The sequence below is a fragment of the Vicia villosa genome, linkage group LG2, assembly GCF_029867415.1.
Source record: "Vicia villosa cultivar HV-30 ecotype Madison, WI linkage group LG2, Vvil1.0, whole genome shotgun sequence".
NCBI classification, from domain to species: Eukaryota; Viridiplantae; Streptophyta; class Magnoliopsida; order Fabales; family Fabaceae; genus Vicia; species Vicia villosa.
The window spans coordinates 182,386,193-182,407,164 of record NC_081181.1 but is presented as its reverse complement, the minus strand read 5'-3'; the positions used below and the strand labels follow the sequence as shown (position 1 = coordinate 182,407,164).

At 33.0% G+C, this 20,972-nt stretch overlaps 2 protein-coding genes across 2 annotated transcripts; one reads left to right on the top strand and one right to left on the bottom strand.

Moving 5' to 3' along the window:
• Positions 1–6,320: 6,320 nt before the first annotated feature.
• LOC131653187 (sorbitol dehydrogenase) lies at positions 6,321–9,340 on the top strand. Its single transcript, XM_058923274.1, has 6 exons — positions 6,321–6,607; positions 7,060–7,127; positions 7,273–7,509; positions 7,798–8,088; positions 8,167–8,354; positions 8,974–9,340. The coding sequence occupies exons 1-6, from the start codon at positions 6,496–6,498 to the stop codon at positions 9,164–9,166; spliced, it is 1,089 nt and encodes a 362-aa protein (XP_058779257.1). The 5' UTR covers positions 6,321–6,495; the 3' UTR covers positions 9,167–9,340.
• A 2,829-nt stretch (positions 9,341–12,169) lies between these two features.
• On the bottom strand, positions 12,170–17,658 carry LOC131653186 (zinc finger CCCH domain-containing protein 48-like). Its single transcript, XM_058923273.1, has 9 exons — positions 16,835–17,658; positions 15,935–16,030; positions 15,341–15,430; positions 15,094–15,195; positions 13,705–13,851; positions 13,456–13,575; positions 13,322–13,381; positions 12,921–13,018; positions 12,170–12,785 (listed from the first exon to the last, which is right to left on the bottom strand). Exons 1-9 carry the CDS (start codon positions 17,285–17,287, stop codon positions 12,629–12,631), a joined length of 1,323 nt encoding a protein of 440 aa, XP_058779256.1. The 5' UTR covers positions 17,288–17,658; the 3' UTR covers positions 12,170–12,628.
• Positions 17,659–20,972: the final 3,314 nt, after the last annotated feature.

Below are 20,972 nucleotides of genomic sequence, written 5' to 3'. Positions count from 1 at the left end.
AGCAAAAGCCATGAACTCTGATTTCATGGTTGGAAGAGTAATGCATGATTTTTCTTAATCTTCCTAGAAATTGCTCCTCCAACTAGTGTAAATATCCACCCAGTTGTATATTTTTGATCTCCAATATTAGATATCCAACTCGCATCAGTATATCTTTCTAGAATTTCGGATAACCTACCAAAATGAAGTTCAAGATTTTTGGTTTTTAGTAGATAGTCGAAAATCCCACTAGTATAAAAACGTTAATTTACACCCTTTTTTATTAAATTTACACCCGTTTTTTTAAATAAAAAACGGGTGTATATTCACCGGGTGAGAAATATCTAACAAATTTACACCCGTTTAAAAACGGGTGTAAATACATGCTATGTTACACTTTTTTTTATTAAAAATCGGATGTAAATACGTTTTTAATTACACCATTTTTTATTAAAAATTGGGTGTAACTATGTTCTTAATTACACCCTATTTTGTTAAAAATCGAGTGTAAATACATTCTTAATTACACCCTATTTTATTAAAAATCGGGTGTAAATCGGTTCTTAATTACACCATATTTTATTAAAAATCGGGTGTAAATATGTTTTTAACTACACCCTATTTTATTAAAAATCGGGTGTAAATATATTCTTAATTACACCCTATTTTATTAAAAATCGAGTGTAAATACGTTTTTAATTGCACCCTATTTTATTAAAAATCGGGTGTAAATATGTTCTTAATTACACCTTATTTTATTAAAAATCTGGTATAAATATGTTCTTAATTACACTTTATTTTAATAAAAATCGGGTGTAAATACGTTCTTAGCTACACCCTATTTTAATAAAAATCGGGTGTAAATACGTTCTTAGCTACATCCTTTTTAAATATAATTTACACCGTTTATGATTAACAAGTTATATTATATTTAATTATCACATTTATTCATATCTTCATATTTCATATACTAAGAAGTAATAAAAAAATTAAAAACTTCCAAAATTAATAAAGTTAAACAATGAAAATAAGACATTGGAAATTAATAGCCAAATTCACCATAAGTGTATTGAGACCGAAGTTTAACACACTAAAGATTACAATATAAAGAGTAAACAAAGGCATACACTATCTTAAACTTCAACAAGTTACAACATCTTTTGTCTATACCAAACATTCTAATGAAATTTTGACAACTATAATTCTGGAGACAGACTAATAGATAAATGGAATAAACTTGTACTTAACTTTGCTTGCATATTCGATGTATCTCTGATCGAAAGACTCAACCATCAAAGCCTCCCCCATATCTGCCTTTTGCTTATAATACAACAAACAAATAGCTACAATGAATAGCAAACTCAGTGGTACTCGAAGCGCAACGCAATATGTCACAAATAAAAGCGTTGTTGATGAATATATTGGATGGCGCAACCAGCGATAAGGTCCAAATTGCACAACAGAAGTTGGAACCACCACGTTTTCTGAATACTTAGCAAGATATAACATGGCATATAGTGAAACAACAGAGTTGCAATAATCAAACCCCAAATTCCAAGATTGCTCCACCCACCTGATATGAGGCTAAGCTCTGGGCCTTCGAATGCTGCAAGTCTGAAATCCAAAAGTAAAATAAATAATTTAAATTGTAGTTTAATATATAAAATTTGATTATTTCTTTTTGTTATACTTCGTATCTTTCTTTCTTTCTTTTTTAAGAATTTTTTATATAACTATTGTTGATTCTATCTCCAAAAGACCAAGGATCCTTGTGATTGCCTTCCAATGTTCATTATTTAGACTAGTAAATTTACTCATTTTACTAACTACAAATGATATATCAGGTCTAGTACATTGCATTAAATACATAAGACACCCTATTACATTTGCATCTTTCAACTGAGTCACTCATTTTCCATTGTTCTTTTGAAGTTTGACAACATGATCACATGTGGAAAAAAAATATTGCTTCTAAAGGAGTATATGATTCATTTTTTCTAAGCCTCGCACACCTATAGTTGGTAGTTAACGATCAACTTCTTTTGCCCCTCGAATAGAAAGCATGCTCCCAAAATATGGTAGCATTAATTGGATTCTTATGGTTAAATGATGTCAAATGGAGCGACTATCATGAGTGTGACAAGTATTTCAAATTATATATCTTTTTCAACAAGGCCAAAATTTTCACCAAGTGTTTAGATCATATTGGTTTCTTCTTGAAATTGCATATGGGTACTAATCTTGGCAATTTTGCCACGGCCTACAATTTAGACCTTTTTCACCGTCCGCTAGGCATGTCCTCTCTTTTTTCTCTTAGATAAAACGCTACGAATTTGTACTCTTCCTCAAAATGCTTTGACCATATGGATTTGTCAAATTAGTCAGATTCGTTGTGGTGCTTGTTAAGGTTGTTAATGAAGTATTGTCTGGCCATTTGTCGATTTATGTGTTAGGAGGTGATCTTCATTATCTAATGTGTGAGATACTTCCAAAAGATACTTTGATGCCTAATTTAGACAGTATGCTAGTTGGTAACAGATGAGTAAACGAATTATGAGTTTCCACTTAAGCTTTAAGACTCTTATTTATAAAGTAGTTGGACTCAAATACACTCAATATATGTGGTAAATTTACTGAGACGACTTCGGAAAAGTGTGTACTCATTAGCATAACTGACTCAGAGATAGGTGGTGAAACATATCTAATTTGAATATGTTTCGTGTAGTTCGGAATTGTGGGCACGTCCTAGCCTGTAATTGCAATGACTTTTTATTCATTCAAACAAAGTGTAAATGAATAGAGGATCCATATTCCACTAAAGAAAATTTACATTAAATCGGCCTTGTTTATGATAGATGAGTAAACATAATAGAATCACCTTTACTTAGGCATAGCAACATAACTCGTACTAGTGGATATCTAATCGAATCCGCTTCGAATTTTACGGGGAAATCCTATTTTGATTGAGTTTAGGTTTAGGTTTGAGTTTTCCTCGATTATAAAATATGGGATCGAGTCAGATAATGGAAACACTAGTACCCATCCCAAATTCACCCTGTTTATTTCATTATATATTTTATTATTTAATTTTGATAATATAGAATATTAAAAATGGGGTCAATATTTTAATACTCTCTCCGTTCCAAAATGAGTGTCGTTTAAGGTTTTTGCATATAGATTAAGAAATGCAATGATATTGTCCTAAAATATTTCACTTTTACTAAATTAACTCTATTAATGTATTGGAGTGTACAGAGTAATAATTAAATGACATAATTGAAAAAGAATTTAATTGAAATGCAGTGACAGTGTAAAGAAGTTTTACACTGTCAGTTAATCACAACCGTTGATAAGTTAGTAATGTTTGACTTTTATTTTAATTTGTTTAAAAATCATACAATTGAATGATCATGATACAATGATGGTGTAAAATTTTGTACACTGACAGTGCATAGCAATTTAACTCATTGAAAAATAGCAATCATTTTTACTTTAAAACGTGAGAATGACATTCATTTAAAAACAATTTTTTCTCTTAAAACAACACTCATTTTGAAGAAAAAAATTAAAATAACCATGTTTTAAAAATAAATACAATAAAAACCATAATTTAGGAAAATTTATACAAATGTCTAGGTTTGGTAGGGCACCCAGGTGCATGAGCCACCTGGGATGGCACCTATCTTTAATTTTTGTGCATATGCGACATCTGGAATGGCGTCAATGTTGTCCCTAAATTAGGGTTGCAATCTCAGATGGCGCCTTAGTGTTAGGGTTTACACATAGGAGCCATCTCAGATGGCTCCTATGTGTTGGGGATTTTTCTATAAAAATACCACTGTTCCCCTTCATTTCGGACACAGTTTTCTCTTTCATTCTTCGATTTTCTCTCTGATTTTTTCATCATGTCTAATTTGTCAACTCATTGAGAGAGAATCGATGAATGGAAGAGAAAACTATGTTCGAAATGAGGAGGAATGGGAGTATTTTTATAGAAAAAGCCCTAACACATAGGAGCCATCTGAGATGGCACCTATGTGTAAACCCTACCACTAAGAAGCCATCTAAGATGGCAACCCAAATTTAGGAACATTGGCGATATCCCAATGGCGCATACACCTAAAAATCAAAAGTAGGCACCATCTCAAGTGGCTCATGCACCTGGGTGTCCTACCAAACTTAGACACTTGTGTAAATTTTCCCAAATTATGGTTTTTTTTTATTAAACATGGTTAAAACCATTTTGAAATGTATATTGATTTGTATTTATTATTTAAATATGAAAATTTTTGAAACTTTTTTATTTTATTATTTTCCATGTAATTTAATTTTATAACAAATAAATATTTAAATTAAAAAAATTAATTTCCCAAAACTGATGCCGCTGGTGGGTTGGAGATACCCGAATCCAACCCAAATATGTTTGGGACGGGGTGGAGATACCTAATACAACCCAAATTTATTTAAAACGGATTTGAATTTTAATTATCAATCGTTAGATATCATAAAAGTTAGGAGAGACAGGGAGGGATGTATTTGGTTGGTTATTATTTGGAGCTTATGGTGGGTTGGAGCTTATGGTATTATTTTTAGAAATTCCATTTGGGTCACTCGTTACGTGGTTTGGGGTTGTAAGGCGGTTGTTTGGCGGTGATCCTTTATAGGGAATATTTCTCATGTCAATTGCAATTTCTATGTCAATTGCAATTTCTATGAGTTCGACAAAAATCTATTGTTTTACTTATGTTAAATTCCAATTGATGGACAATTTTCTGCTTGTGGTTTAGGCCCCATTTTTTTTATCGCGTTTCGTGACCCTTTGATATATATATATATATATATATGAGGAGGGATCAAATTACACCCGAAGAGTTACACCACGAGTTACACTCGTTCCATAACTACATCTCGAAATAATATTTTTTAAATTCAATCGTTGGATTGAAACATAATATCATATAGATCATACCTATAAAGTTTGAGCTTAATCTGTAATGATTTACTATATCATCAAGATATCCAAAGATTAACGTCAAAATGAGCTTTCATATAACGTTAATTTTGATGTTATTCAATGACATAGTAAATCATTATAGATTAAGCTCAAACTTTATAGGTATGATCTATAAGATATTATGTTTCAATCCAATGATTGAATTTAAAAAATATTATTTCGAGATGTAGTTATTGAACGAGTGTAACTCGTGGTGTAACTCTTCGGGTGTAATTTGATCCCTCCTCTCTATATATATATATATATATATATATATATATATATATATATATATATATATATATATATATATATATATATATATATATATATATATATATATATATATATATATATATTGCTTTCTAAAAAAAACCCATTAGCAACACCAGCCGAAAGTAGGGGTGATCGCGGTGCGGTTTGGGCGGTTTTGACGAAAAAAATCATCCGAACCGCAAGAGAAAAAATCGTGCGGTTTGGTTTGGTTCGGTTGGCTTTTAAAAAAAATCCGAACCAAACCAAACCAACCTAATGCGGTTTGGTTCGGCGCGGTTGGTTCGGTTTTTTAGAAATATTTTATTAAACCATTCATATACATATAGATGATAACATAACTTTGTATTTAGACATTCATACACTATCAAATAACAACAAAACCCGTCATATTTTGACAATAACTTTCTATTTAATATGTAAAAATTAAATTAGACAAAAGTGGAATAATAAACATAAAATAATAGTATAAAATAATATAAAAATTATTAGAATGAAACAAAAAAATAGAAGATACGAGAGATTAGTGAATGTGAAAAAGAAAAAATAAAAGAGTTGAGAGATTAGAGAAGAAGATGTGCGATAAAAACGAAACTGAAATAGGGAACATTTGCATAAAAATGAGAAGGTGAAAAAGAAAGAATATAAGAGAGTAAAGATTATAGAAAAAGAGGGAAGATGTATGTAGCAAAGAAGAAGCGATAATGTTATTAGAGATTTGAGAAGATCGGGACTAAAATCATGTGTAAGGATGAGAAAATTGTTCGTAATCATAAGGTTAAGGTATTATAGATTTATGTTTGGGTTGGATGTGAGTTAAGTAAAAGTTAGGTGGTAACATAATGCGGTTTGATTCGGTTTGGTTCGGTTTATAAAATACAAACCACAAACCAAACCGAACCATGCGGTTTTGTTAAAAGATGACCCAAACTAATCCGAACCAAATGCGGTTTTTTGCGGTTTCGGTTTGGTTTGGTTTGGTTTGCGGTTTTCTATTGGGTTGGTTTGGTTTTGATCACCCCTAGCCGAAAGTGATGGAAAAAAAGATAAGCACAAATAAATATTATGGATGAGAAATCAATCAAATATAGAAAATGTATTATGGATGAGAACTGATAACAACCCAATATTTTATATCACACACAAAATCATTACTCCATTGTTAACATAAAAATAATCAGCAATAACATCATCACCAAAAGAACTTCACAAAACAATTCAGTGTGTATTTCAGAGAGTGATTAAGAAAAATGGGTAAAGGGGGAATGTCAATTGATGATCATGTTGAACAACACAATATGGCTGCTTGGCTTGTTGGTTTAAACACTCTCAAGATTCAACCTTTCATCCTTCCAGCTCTTGGTATTCATCTTAACACACCCTTATTAATTTCATTGTTTCAATATTTTTATTATTGTTGTTATTGTTGGTTTTTTATGTAAATCGGATTCAAAATTGAAACTTGGCATGCTTTGGATTTAGTTTCTAGTTTAAGATTAGGGATTTGGATTCTCTGTAGATGAAAAATGATTATTTTTACAGGTAAAGCAAATCAGATGTATGGATGGATTAATAAATTGGATTCAAAATTCAATCTTGAAATGTGGGCATGTTGAAGTTTTGGGATTTGGATTCTGTTTAGTGAAAAATGACAGTTTATACAGTTAAGAAATTTGAAACTTTGGATGGATTAATAAATTGGATTCGAAATTCAAATTTGAAATGCGGTCATGGTTCAGATGGCATGTATTGGATTGCTTAATTGCGAGTCTTATTGTTAAATGTTTGGCTTTCATCATTTTTTATGTTTGAAGGACCTCATGATGTCAGAATTAGAATGAAAGCTGTTGGAATCTGTGGGAGTGATGTTCACTACCTCAAGGTAGATAATATTATTATTGTTACACTTAGATTTGATGAGTTAGAAACTCTTTATTTACAACTGATTTGCTACACGAATTGTTGCACTTTTCTTTGCTTTTTCTAGTAAAAGTTTCAATTTTTATTGATTATTTTATTACTCTCAGACAATGAGATGTGCAGATTTTATTGTTAAAGAACCAATGGTTATTGGTCATGAGTGTGCTGGGATCATAGAAGAAATTGGCAGTGAGGTCAAGAATTTGGTGTCCGGTGACCGTGTCGCGATCGAGCCTGGGATCAGTTGTTGGCGTTGTGACCATTGCAAACTTGGTCGATATAATCTATGCCCTGATATGAAGTTTTTTGCTACTCCACCTGTTCATGGTTCCCTTGCTAATCAGGTTTGTAGAAAGGATTCATAATTTCTCAAAGTATAGTTATTTGTTGTGTCTAATTAGAACTGCAAAAATTCTAGAAGTAAGAATTTTAGTGTTGTTGTATACTGGCTATAGCGTAACGGAATTTGAACAAATTGCTATTGTTCTTCTATACACTATTTAAGATTATCTAATCTTATTAAAAAAATCATGGTGCCCAGTGCCCACATGAACATGTCGTGATTTCAAACATGCACTAGATTGATCATCTCAAATGAAACCTGTGTTTGACTTAGATTGTTCTCTTTTCAGATAGTTCATCCAGCAGACCTATGTTTTAAACTACCAGACAATGTGAGCTTGGAGGAAGGGGCAATGTGTGAACCCTTAAGTGTCGGCGTTCATGCTTGTAGGCGAGCTAATATCGGACCGGAAACAAATGTGTTGGTTATGGGAGCAGGACCTATTGGACTTGTTACAATGCTTTCGGCTCGTGCTTTCGGGGCACCTAGGATTGTTGTCGTGGATGTGGATGACCATCGTCTATCTGTTGCAAAGAGTCTTGGCGCAGACGATATTGTTAAAGTTTCAACAAACATTCAGGTATATTGAATCATAAGTTTCTTAAAATCTTATATATTTTCTTCTTTATCTGTCATTAGTAATTTCCATGCTTTACAGGATGTAGTTGAAGAAGTTAAGCAAATACATAACGTTATGGGTGCTGGAATAGATGTTACCTTTGACTGTGCTGGTTTTAACAAAACCATGACTACAGCATTGACTGCTACTCAACCAGGTGGCAAAGTTTGTTTGGTGGGAATGGGACATTCTGAAATGACTGTGCCACTCACACCAGCTGCTGCAAGGTAACCATCAGACTTAATATGCGTAATTGTCGATAACTATCCCAAACAGGACCTAAAAGATACGCTTAGTATACTTTTGCCCTGTTTTTAACTAACTCGTGATTTTCGACTTCTTCTTTCTAAATCCATAAATACATTCTCTAGTTTATTATCTATGAAGCACAGTCTCTGACGTGGACACTAGGACACGACACGGACATTCCAACACTGATAATGTCAAAAAACATAAGACACCGACACTTCTACATATATCATAGTGTTTGAGTTTGAGTTTCATTTATGTATCTATTATTAAAAGAGTTAAAAATAGTTTAATATTAACATCTTTAATTATTCATTGATAGCATTGCTTCATTACATGTTTAACCCTTTTAGATGGGTGTGAGATTTGTCTAAAAAATGTATAATGTGTGTTGCGAAAAAAGAAACAATTTTTTTTGAAACACTTGTCTGAGTTGTCTGACGCGTGTTGGGTATTATATGACTGTTATACTTATACGGATGTCGGACACCGTTTAAAAGAGTGTCGAAACAAAGAAAAAAAACCATTTTTCTGGGGATACTCTTCTGATTTTTTTTCCGACACTTACCTGACTTTTTCTTCTTTCATGCAATACAGGGAAGTTGATGTTGTTGGCATTTTCCGCTATAAGAATACATGGCCTCTTTGCCTTGAGTTTTTAAGGAGTGGCAAAATTGATGTAAAACCGCTTATAACTCATAGGTTTGGATTCTCACAAAAGGAAGTGGAAGAAGCCTTTGAAACAAGTGCTCGTGGTGGTAATGCTATTAAGGTCATGTTCAATCTTTAGATACTATATATATAGACTGAGAATTTGCAAACTCTCTTACTTTGAACAAAAGTTTGTTTATACTTGCTTGTTCATGCCATTGTTCAATTGTGTATTTATAATCTGTATTGTGAATAAAATGGCTTCAATAAGAACTAATGATAATAAAAATCAGTTGTTTCGACTGTTTTACAATACTATAGTAGGACTTGAAAGTTGAAACATATTTGAGTTGCAACATGAAATCTTTATTTAATGAAAAGAGGATTTAGCTTCGGCTCTAGTAATACAATCTGATCATCACTAAAGAAGTTATCCAAATAACTTACATCAAACTTATTTCATTGCTTGAAAAATGTTTTCAAACTTGTATCTTTCCATGACATTTATATACTTCTTAGAAATATATCTACTATAATCATTCATTCAATATGGTTTGGAAGTAGGGATTTGTAACCATGGACAAAAGAAATAGATAGAGGCCCCTATATATCAAAATGTAGTAAGTCAAAATTATGCAATGGCATGAGAATGACTAATATTATATTGTAATTTCTTTTGTCATGCAAGATGACAAATATCACAATATACTTTATTATCATTAGAAATTGAAGGATACATTTTAGACATGTGAGACATTCTATGATGGGATAAATGCCCCAATCTAAAATGTCAAATTGAAGAGAAAGAAATTGTTTGATTATGTTGGAAGATATCAAAATTATTTATAAAACTTTTGTGGCCAAGTAAAGGTAAACTAAAGGTCTTATTTTGAACTTTATCATCCACAATCTTCATATACAATCCATTCAGTTGATCAACACAACCAATCATTCTCAAGGACTTCATATCATGAATGTAACAATAAGTGAATTGGACAATACAAGTTAAAGATTGAAACAGGTTTTTAAAACCGAAATCAAATTCAATTTAGAATCAACAATGAATGAAAGTGGAATGGACAATACAAGTTAAAGATTGAATATGTTTTAAAACCGAAATCAAATTCAATTTAAAATCAGTGAATTTAAGAAATTTATAATATGAAGATATGATGAAAATTGGACATTACCCTCAAAAGTGACTTTGACATAAATTGCATGGATGAGCATATGATCATTGAATCTAGAGTCAATGATCCGAAGATTGAAATTGTTACTTACAGAACAAGAAATTACGGATTCTATACTTGAGAAAATACTGTTGGTATCACAAGAAGAAGAAAAGAGTAAAGTAAAGATGTTTCTCATTATGGAAAGTTAAGTTACAGTTACAGTGGTAAATGTCATTTATAGTAAACTATTCTTATGTTACTATATACACCCTACACTTATAGCATACACCCCAAGTGTAACTAACTAAACTAATTTGTATAATTTGTATATTAAGTTGTTAAATATGCTCAACTGCATATGGCCAATGGGAGGTAACGTTGGATGTGGTAATTTGGTTTGAACTTGAACCAGTCACATGAGATGCTGAGTAGATCAATTTGATTGTTGGAGCAAGGATACAAGTTGATCATATCTCTCTTGAGTTAGACCGCAACAATAATTTGCATATGCCATTTCATTGGTCCAAATTGGAGGGTGTTCCTAAGCAATTTCAGTGTTACAAGCATTGGCAGATGAAGGTGGTTTGTTCAAATTTAGATCACCATATTTCTGATAACAATGTCAATTGTATGATCATGCATCTTACAATTTTTACTACTAGATCCGTTGGTATAGCCTTTAACACGTTCATATGTTCGTTTAGCATCATAAGCACATTTACAAGAATGTTGGATTCATTTTTAGAATTAGATGGACCCATGTTGCTTTCTTCTTGAGCAACTAAGGAGTAAACTTTGTTAATGGACGGGAAAGACTCCATCATAAAATTTGAGTCTGTCTTTACGATAAAAAGTGTTCATTTAACTCAATCAAGAATTGTATGACCCTTTAGAATGAAATTTCTTTATTGCTTCACCTCTGCAAGGGTGACCATTAGCGCAAATAGGAATAGGTCTATGTGATGGTAACTCATCCATGAGTGATTTCATCTCAATAAAGTATTCCAAGACAGTTTATGAACTTTGTTGGAGGGAATTGATCTAAGGCGGAAATTTTGAAACTCGGACTTCATCAGTTTTTGAAAATCTTTCTTTTTATTCCTCCCAAACATCCATGAAGTGCTCATGAAAGATAATGGTTAAAATAATGGATAATAATGGATTCAGAAACTGAATTAATCAACCAAGAGTGTACCAAGAGGTTACGCCTTTCCCAAGCTCCCTAGTTCAAGTCTTTCTAATTAGGAATTGGTATGAATCCATCATTTCAAGCTCCCAAATTCAAATGGTCAAGTCTCCCCACGTCGAAAGATTAGGCTATGCAGTTACACAGGCAAGATACTCGATTTACATATACCAAAAAAAAAAAATACTTGATGTCAATTAGTATAGTCAAATCTCTCAATAATTTTATAGAGATATTATCAAATAAATCAAAATTATAAGAGTTCAAAAACTTATTTGATATTCTATTGAATCAGTTTATTTGAACATGTAATAAGTTATTTAAAATATATGCAAATATCAGCTACTAAAATATAAGAATGATTAAATTGTTTGAAATTTTATATACATGATCATCGTAATAATATTGGATAATTCAAACTTAGTTGATATAAAATTTGCAATTTTATATACATGATTAAATTGTGTGAAAATATAAGTATGGTAAGTAATAATATTAGATAATTCAATAGTCAAATTGATTTAATTTATTATTTACAGAGTCATTGAAAATATAAGCATGGTAAGTTTGACGCTTTGTAAATGAAAACATGAAGGATTCAGATGTGGAAGTTTAAAAAAATGTGACTTGAGACTTTAATGAGGCCAGTCTTAAGAAAATCAACTTATGCAGAAATACTTGTTGGCATAAACCGACTCCCATACAACAACTGCTAATTGAATAATTGCTTAAACACTTGATCCAAACATAGGTAACACCCGTTCAAAGAAAAATAATACACATCTTGGTTACTTGTAAATAACAAGTAACTTGAAATTATTTGGTTATATATACGCATTAAACGATGTCGTTCTGCAATGAATGCTAAATAATGTTGTGATTTTGCAAAATGTTTCAATCCTAATAAACATGCCCTATGAAAGCAAAGCACTGGGCCAAGGATACCTACTTAACACCAAAACCACAGCTCACATTCTAAAATATCGACTAATCCCGCAAACATAGATTACATATTTTCTTTTCGCTCTAGCCCCGATACTCTGCAGCACTACACTCTGTTCAACCATATCTCAGCCGGCGAATTCAGGATGGACAGCTGCAGAGAATCCAGGTCTGGTTCCAGCACTTATTTTTTACTCTGCAATCCCAACCTCACCCTTCTTGCAGCTAATAAATTACAAAAAGGAAGATCAAAAAAACTACTCAAACAATTAAATGGAATACATTATGAGAGCCTTCCGCTTTATTTGATGTTATTGGCCGTGACTGTGGCTGGTTCCGCTATCCAATTCCACACTCTCACTTGGCCGGTTCCATCACCGGTGAAGAATATGCTACCAGGACCAGTTTGAATTGCCCGCACTTCTTGTTTGTTGAATATCTTACCTCTCTCTGCAAAACTGCACAAGAAATGGACAGGAAAGTTAAGAACAAGTTCCAAACTCTTAAGAAACCGCAGATAAAAAAGAAAATGGCATAACGAAAAACTGTGTTTAGAAATTCCTAAGAGCAAGAAAATGAAGTTATCCACTTACGATGGCAGATCATAGAGGCGAACAGTGTTATCATTGCAAGAGCACAGTAATATGGGCTTTCCTTGTGAATCATGCATCCCACAGAGGGTGACTATACCCTACAAGAAGATCATAACATCATCAGAAACATAATTAAAGCCACCTCAAACACCAGCTACATTTTATGAATATGTTATTACTGCAAAGAGAATATCATAAAATATGAACCAATATGAAAATAACAACTCCTGATTTTTCAAGAAATTGAGTGAAAAGAACAGCCACTTGGGAGCAATAGTAAGTATGATTAACAGAAAGGTTATAAATGGAATTAAATCCCAACAATCATAAAATATCAACCTTTCAAATGGAACAAGAAAAATCATATATCCAAGAAGGGAAATAAATAAATTCATACGTACATGTTCTTCAGTGTGAGTATATGTCACTTCCAAATTTCCACTTTCTGTGGCAAACCATACCTGTATAAAAAATCATAACAGTCAAGCTTAAAACAAAAATACAAACAAATATCAGCAAATAGTAAGAAACTAACCTTCACTGTTTTGTCTAATGAACAAGATATAAGGAACTGATCCCAGCAAAGGACAGACATCACAACAGATGTGTGCCCTGTTAGTGTCTGTATACACTGCAAGGTCTCAAGATTCCAGACCTGAAAATAAGCAACCAATTGGAACAAATAAATCAAAAATTCGAATAAATAAAAACCAAAACCAAATTCCACATTGCTTAAGACGAATGTAAAGAAAATGATTATTAAAGAGAGCTTAAGTTTACTTACTCTAATTGTATTGTCCATTGAACCAGAATAAAGTCTATTAGCTCCAACAACTAATGAAACAACACCACGGGAATGACCTTTAAGAGATGCAGCTGGCTCGAAACGGTTGGCAGCTACATTAAACTTCCATACCAATATAGCTCCATCCTGCAAGAGAAAGTGTTTCACTTGAAATTAAAATTTAATCTGGTCTTCCAAACTCATGTAGACAAATGTTTTATGAATTAAATTTTCACTTTCAAGGACAAATTTTAAAAATCCTAAAAAACATGCTTGTTTGACTATATGTAAAAAAAATTCCCAAGATTCTAGGAGCATAAACCATAGCTGCCGATCCCAGATAGGGGCGCGCAGTGCAGCTGACCACAAAACTTGGATACCAAAATAGTGTTAGGCTGGACAGTCGCTATGTGACATTTTTTTCAACGAATAACTCAAAAGTCACAATCACAAGTCTTAAGCTACTACTCTGGGCCGCACCAGTGCCATCCCAGTGCAAAATGGCGCTATTAACAATGTAGGCATAAAATTGCAAGAGTTTTGCAAGTTTATGGGCTAAAGGCTTATCCCATACTCCCTAATTAGTTCTTACTTTTTAAAGCTAATGTAAGCATTATCCAGTCCTTCACAATTTTAAATTTAGCAAGGCTATCGTATTAGGCTGGATGGTCGCTACGTGACATTTTTTCGACAAATAACTCAAAAGTCACAATCACGAGTCTTAAGCTCCTATTCTGGGCCGCACCAGCGCCATCCCAGTGCAAAATGGTGCTATGAACAATGTAGGCATAAAATTGCAAGAGTTGCAAGTTTATGGGTTAAAGGCTTATACCTCATATTCCCTAATTATCTTACTTTTTAATGCTTATGTAAGCATTATCCAGTCCTTCACATTTCTAAATTTAGCAAGGCTATATCGTATTCAAGAGTCTACATAAACTCAAGAACTTACATAAAATCAAATTGTAGTTGTAAGTTTATTTAACATTAACATTAAAATAAGTCCTGGATCCAGTCATTTTAGTCATTCTGCCAAGTGAACAACTTAAAATAGGTACACACAACAGCCAGAATACAGAACCAATGAACTATTAACAAAACACCACCAGCAAGAACACAAACCAGAACACAGAACAGTAATTAAGCAGAATACAACCAGAAATGAGCTTTGATTGGACATTCAGTCACATAGCAATCAACAAATTTAAATGCATGGAAAAGAAAACAGAAATGCACTTATTAATTTCAACAAACAACATCCCAATTCCCAAGGCACCAACATAATAATATACATCAGAAGACAGGATTACTGCCTCAAGAAATAGACTATGACTTGAAAAGAAAAGGAAATAAAACAAAATACATTGCCAATGGAAGAAAAAATATTACCTGCGTACCAGCAAAGAGCATATCATTAATCACAACAAGTGCATAAACTTGACCGACTGGGCCATCTAGACTTAGTTCCATTGAATTTTGTGTGTTCCAAGCCTGACAACCAACGAGACCAACCAAACAGGATATCAGTCAAGATGCTACAGGTGGCAGAAAAACAGTATTTCAACAAAAACATTTCACTAAATAGAGTTGATGTACTTGATAAAAAACATAAAAATGCATATTTGCTCTTTCTAACCTTAACAAAATTGGGTATGCCAACAAAAAGCCAGGGACCTTCACTGATCATACAACCAACTTCACCACCAAGATTGATTACAGCTATACACTGCACAGGGTCATAAACAAAAATATAAGTTCAGTTTTACATCTGCTTTAGTTCTTTGGCATTAGCTCAAGAAAACAAAAGAAAAAGTGATGACGATTAAAATAGTTATTTAAAATGCTACATACATTAAGAAATTCTCTACAAAGTATATTCATTACCATAAACACAAAGTGTGAGCAACAAGAACTGAAATCTCAAACTTCAAGGTATAAAAAATATACTAAGGTAGTAATGCTGTCTCTTTAAACAAAGACAGCATTAATTTAAGAGAACCATATACATTAGATTTCAACTATAAAATTCAAACTATATGATAACAATATAATACTTGACCAAGCTAAAATCTCAAGCCCTTCAAGGTATAAAATATCACTCCTTTTTCACCTATACAAAAGCAACTCTTGACATTCCATAAAGAGTTGTCTGGGTATTTGTTTAAAACTAAAACAAAATTACAAAAATAACATACAGAAAAACAAAAACAAAAACAAAAAAAGTAGCAACCTGTCCAGACTGGCAGTCCCAAACCCTTACGGTCTCATCAGTACTTCCAGTATAAAGCTTATCCGAACCAGAGGGCATAGCAATTCCACTCACAACCTGTAAATTCAACAAAACCAAAACTCATCCCATCAACACATTACCCAAAACTGCCTTAATTCACATGATTAATCTCGGTGTATTGCTTACGTTACACAGTTCAACGAATCAATAAATATTAAGCATTTAGTACATTAATAACTTTAAGAAAAATACCTCATCCCATCAACTCAAAACCCAAAACTGCCTTAAATCACATAATTAATTTCAGTGTATTGCTTACGAGACACAGTTCAATAAATCAATAAATATTAGCATTTAGTACCAAGTTTTTAAAAAACGGTCGCGGTCGCGTCACGGTCGCGTAAAGGTTTTCACGACTTCGATCGGTACAGGTGTATTGCGGTTGTCGCGGTGTGAATTAATGAAAATTTGTTCTTCAATATAGAAAACGGTGATAACAATATCGGTATCGGCAACTGCCAAAACCATTTTGTCACGGCTGTATTCGCGGTCGTGGACCGTTTTTTAAAACCCTGTTTAGTACATAAGTAACTTTTAAAACAAAAATACTTTCATCACAAAAAAAAAAAACATTAAATTTTCAAACTTAACCAATGCTATCATTTACTAATATTTGCCTTTTTAACATTTCACAATGAACCTATATGCATAGTAACATATCCAGTTATCCACCCATTCAAAACATAATCAACTATAAACATGAAAAATTCAACAATAAACATGAGTATCATGAAATTCAGTGATAAACATGTTGACATCTATAGGTTTCGCAGTCAAGATATTTCTAAACTACAATAACACATCTCTATAAAAGTAATAACCTAAGACTTTTTCCTTTACCTTTTTATGTCCTTCAAGCTGAGTCAATAAAGAAAACCCGTCCCCTACACTCCAAGAGTGAAGAAACTTACACCTATCACCATAATCACAAGTCCCTTGAATCCAATAAGTACAAACTCTCTCAACATTCACAACAACTCCCCTCCCACCTCCTCCTACACTACCCCTTCCACCACCGCGACCACGTCCACCACCACGCCCCGGCCCCCACGTATTAAAACTCGACCCACCGCCACGCCGGTTACCCGAGAAACCAGAATTTTCAGCATAAGGCCGCTTCGAGGGAGCACCATTCCCATTGGAAGTAGGCAGCTCACTATGCAGAAACGGACACGGATAACGGTTACAGTTCCCCGCTTGCCATTTATAACACACTTTCTGATTCTTTGTGTCGCCGCCGGCCGGACCACCGAGACGGTTATAAACGCGCTTGTTACCACCGTCGAAATCCATAGATAAAAAAGACTGATTTAACCCAAAAAAATCGATTACCCTTTCGAATTTGAATGGGAATCAGAGAAATACAGTCTACAAGACTCTATCTTTTCCTTGGATTAGAAGAAACGACAGTTCGAGAAATTGAATTGGGATGTTAAATCGACCATATGCAAGAAGAGAAAAGGGGGAAAATAGTGCGATCATTCAGTATGGAGATGAATTGGAATGCGTGAAAACCCTAATTGTTGAGATTAGGGTTCGAAGGAAGAAGAAAATTGAACCCTAATTTTGAGATGTAGCTTTCGATTGTGTAGTGAGAGATTGGGGGTGAGTTGTTTTTGCAGGTGAGTGAAAGCGTGAGATTAACGACAATAGGAAAGTACGAAACTAACCTATCCTAACTATTATTTATACTGTCGCTTGAGATAAAAGAAACCTTTACTAGTGTTGGATTTTGTACCGTTACTAGAAAACCATATACTTTATGGTACAAAATATTTTATGAATCGAAAACATTAGTGATTAAATATTATTTGATTTTTTTGACAATTATTCAAATAATTAATGAAATATATTATTGTCAAACTCTAAAATTTTAGTTGAAATTCGATTGATACATTTTCATTTATCAGTAAATCTCTTTTTCATCTAACAATTGTGTTAAGAGAGAAATTTTGCAATTCACTTGTGGAATTATTAACTATTCTAAATTGTGTTAAATAGTGTTAAGTACGAGTGTGAGACGTTGAACTATTAGGTTAAAAAATGGATAAAAATACAGATTAAATGATAAAATTTGTAAATAGCTAGTTTGATTGATAGGATATTGATAGGATGATAAAATTTGTAAATAGCTAGTTTGATTGATAGGATATTGATAGGATACTGTTTGAAAGTTATAGTGTGGTATTTATAAAATTATACTATCAATTATAGTATTATGGCTTGAAAAAAATGTTTTTTATTTGACTATTTATGTGGGTAGTGTGTAATTGTTTTCTCCATTTTGGGATAAGTGGTGTTCCATGATTGGCATTTATTTTTTGTTCTTCATTGTGTTCCAATGACTTTGTTCACGAGTGCGCAACTCCTTCGATTCATGGTTTCACCGTTTTTGCCTTTTTTTATCTTAGGCTATGTTTGGATACAATAAAAAGAATGGAGCGGAATGGAACGGAGCGAGATAGAATGGAGCGGAACGGAGCGGAATGGAATAAATACGTCTTTCCATTGTTTGGGAACTTCACGATGGAATAGAGTAATTTTTTCATTCCGCCCAAATCGGAGGGTACAAAAAATGGTGGAAAGTGATGGAATGGGATGGAATGCATTCCATCCTATACCACTCCATTCCATCCGTATTTAATCAATCCAAACGATGGAACATAAACTTATGTCATTCCATTCCGCTCCATTCCATCCTATTCCATCAATCCAAACATACCCTTAGTGACGCTCCAAATATGAAACGGGATCATAAAGTACAATTATTCAGTCTTACCATATTTTTTATTAAGTCTAGAGTTTTGATGATTACAATGTATTTGAGCAGACAAGATAATTTGGTTGCTTCAAGTTCGATTGTGTTTGTACTCGCATAACCTTGTCTTGGTTAGAGACCATAATAGAACCTTAACATCGACATATTAGATAAGACTTTAATTATTTTTAGGTGTATATAAATGCCACATGTGTTGCATTATCAATTATCTTTGAGACGTGAGATGATGCATAGTAACCAGTAGTTAATGTGTGTGACCAAAATCATTACAAAAAAAATAGAAATTTGACATTTATAAACCATGTCTCGATCTATGAAACGTGAACGAGAAAAATACACTTGATTTTCCTATGTTTGTAAGTTTACTCAAGTGATTAATTTTCCTTCTTACGATGACATTCCTTATAAATAACTCTAGTCGATATTTCTTTCCCTCACTCGACATTATTTGCCTTGATAGGAAAACATATTTCAAACAACAATATTCTCTTAATCTCCTTCTTTCTATATTTTCTCTCAAAAGAAAAACACCCCTTTCAACGATGTCTTCTTCTCATTCCCAAAATAGTGATCACACATATGATGGTAATGACTCACTAAATTCCATCTTGTTGACCTTATTTCCTTCTTCTTCCAGTACATTACATCTGCTACATAAACACCTATTTATCATGGTTCCCTAAACCAAATCCAAGTTCATTTAACCTTGGGCTTTTCTTAGGGTGTGCAAAATATTCGATTGTGAGACCCAAATCCATAACTAAATCCAAATCCATTTTAAATATCCGAATATAATTAAATAGTTATTAACCAGTTTAGTTACTAATAGTTTGGTTATCCATTTATATAATTCGGATATAATTAAATGGCTATTAACCGGTTAAATTATTTATGGATTCGGTTATAATCCGGTTATTATCCAAAATCCAAAATTCATTCAAATATTTTAATTCCATAATAAATATTTTAATTTTCAAAATAAAAAATATTTTTAAAACTGGATTTTTTTTTAAAACCAGTTATATAATCATAATCAAATTTATAACCGATTTTATGACCAATTTTGATAGAAATGTGATTATGGTTACAAATCAAAACCATTTAAATGGTTTAAAAATGGTTATGGTTTGGTTTTTAAAAATAACCTATGCACACCCCTAGTTTTCCCACCTCATTTGTTAATTATGGTGAAATGTTATTAAGATCATGTGTGTGCTCTATTAAAAACTAAAACATATTGATTGTCGTGGAATGATTTTCTAATGAACGGGAGTCAAACAACTTCATAACATTTCTTTTTCTATGTTTCCTTGCCTCTCTTTAGTTTAGAGAGCTCAAGACAGAGGCAACAAAGATGAAATACATGATTGTGTATCCGATACAGACTAAACAAATTTATGTGATTTTAATCCGGCTTAAATGCATTCCTTGCATGATTGCGTATCTGATACATACTAAACACATTTATGTGATTCTGATACAAATTAAACGCATTGCTAGCCTGACTCCGTATCTGATATAGGCTAAACTCATTTTTGCAATTCTAATACGACTCAAACGCATACCTTGCATGACTTCTCATCTGAGGCATACTACACGCATTTCGGCGTAGCTGGCGCACCTCCCCCTTAAGAACTAATCGATCCATAGGCGTAGGTAGTGGAGCCCAAAGACGCCCACCTCAATCTGTGCTAAGCCTCATGGACAATGATGGGGATCCTACCCTTAACCAGGTAACAATTCTCTATGATTCAGAGCACAACACAAAGATGCGACCATATCACGCCAATTTTTTCGGTCCTAGGCTTCTGTCATACCCCAATTTTTGACCCTAAGGTCATACATCATTTGCATTTCAATCATCAATCAAGAGTTTCATTTTAAAGCTCTGCTCTCGGTGTTATGCTCATTTCATTTGTAAGAGGGATCATCAAACACCAATGTTTTTTGTATATATATGTTTTACTAACCAAAATACCAAAAATATTGCCTTGTGCTTTTGTATGTTTGTGTTTTGTAGGTATCAAGTCAAACTACCCATCAAAAGGAGCATTTTTCAACAATTGCACTGTGCAAATCGATTTGCATAAGGTGTAAATCGATTTACACAACTGATTATGCACCAGATTTGCTTCTGCCATCAGTGCAAATCGATTTGCATAAGACAGCAATCGATTTGCATAACTGTTTTTGCCCCAG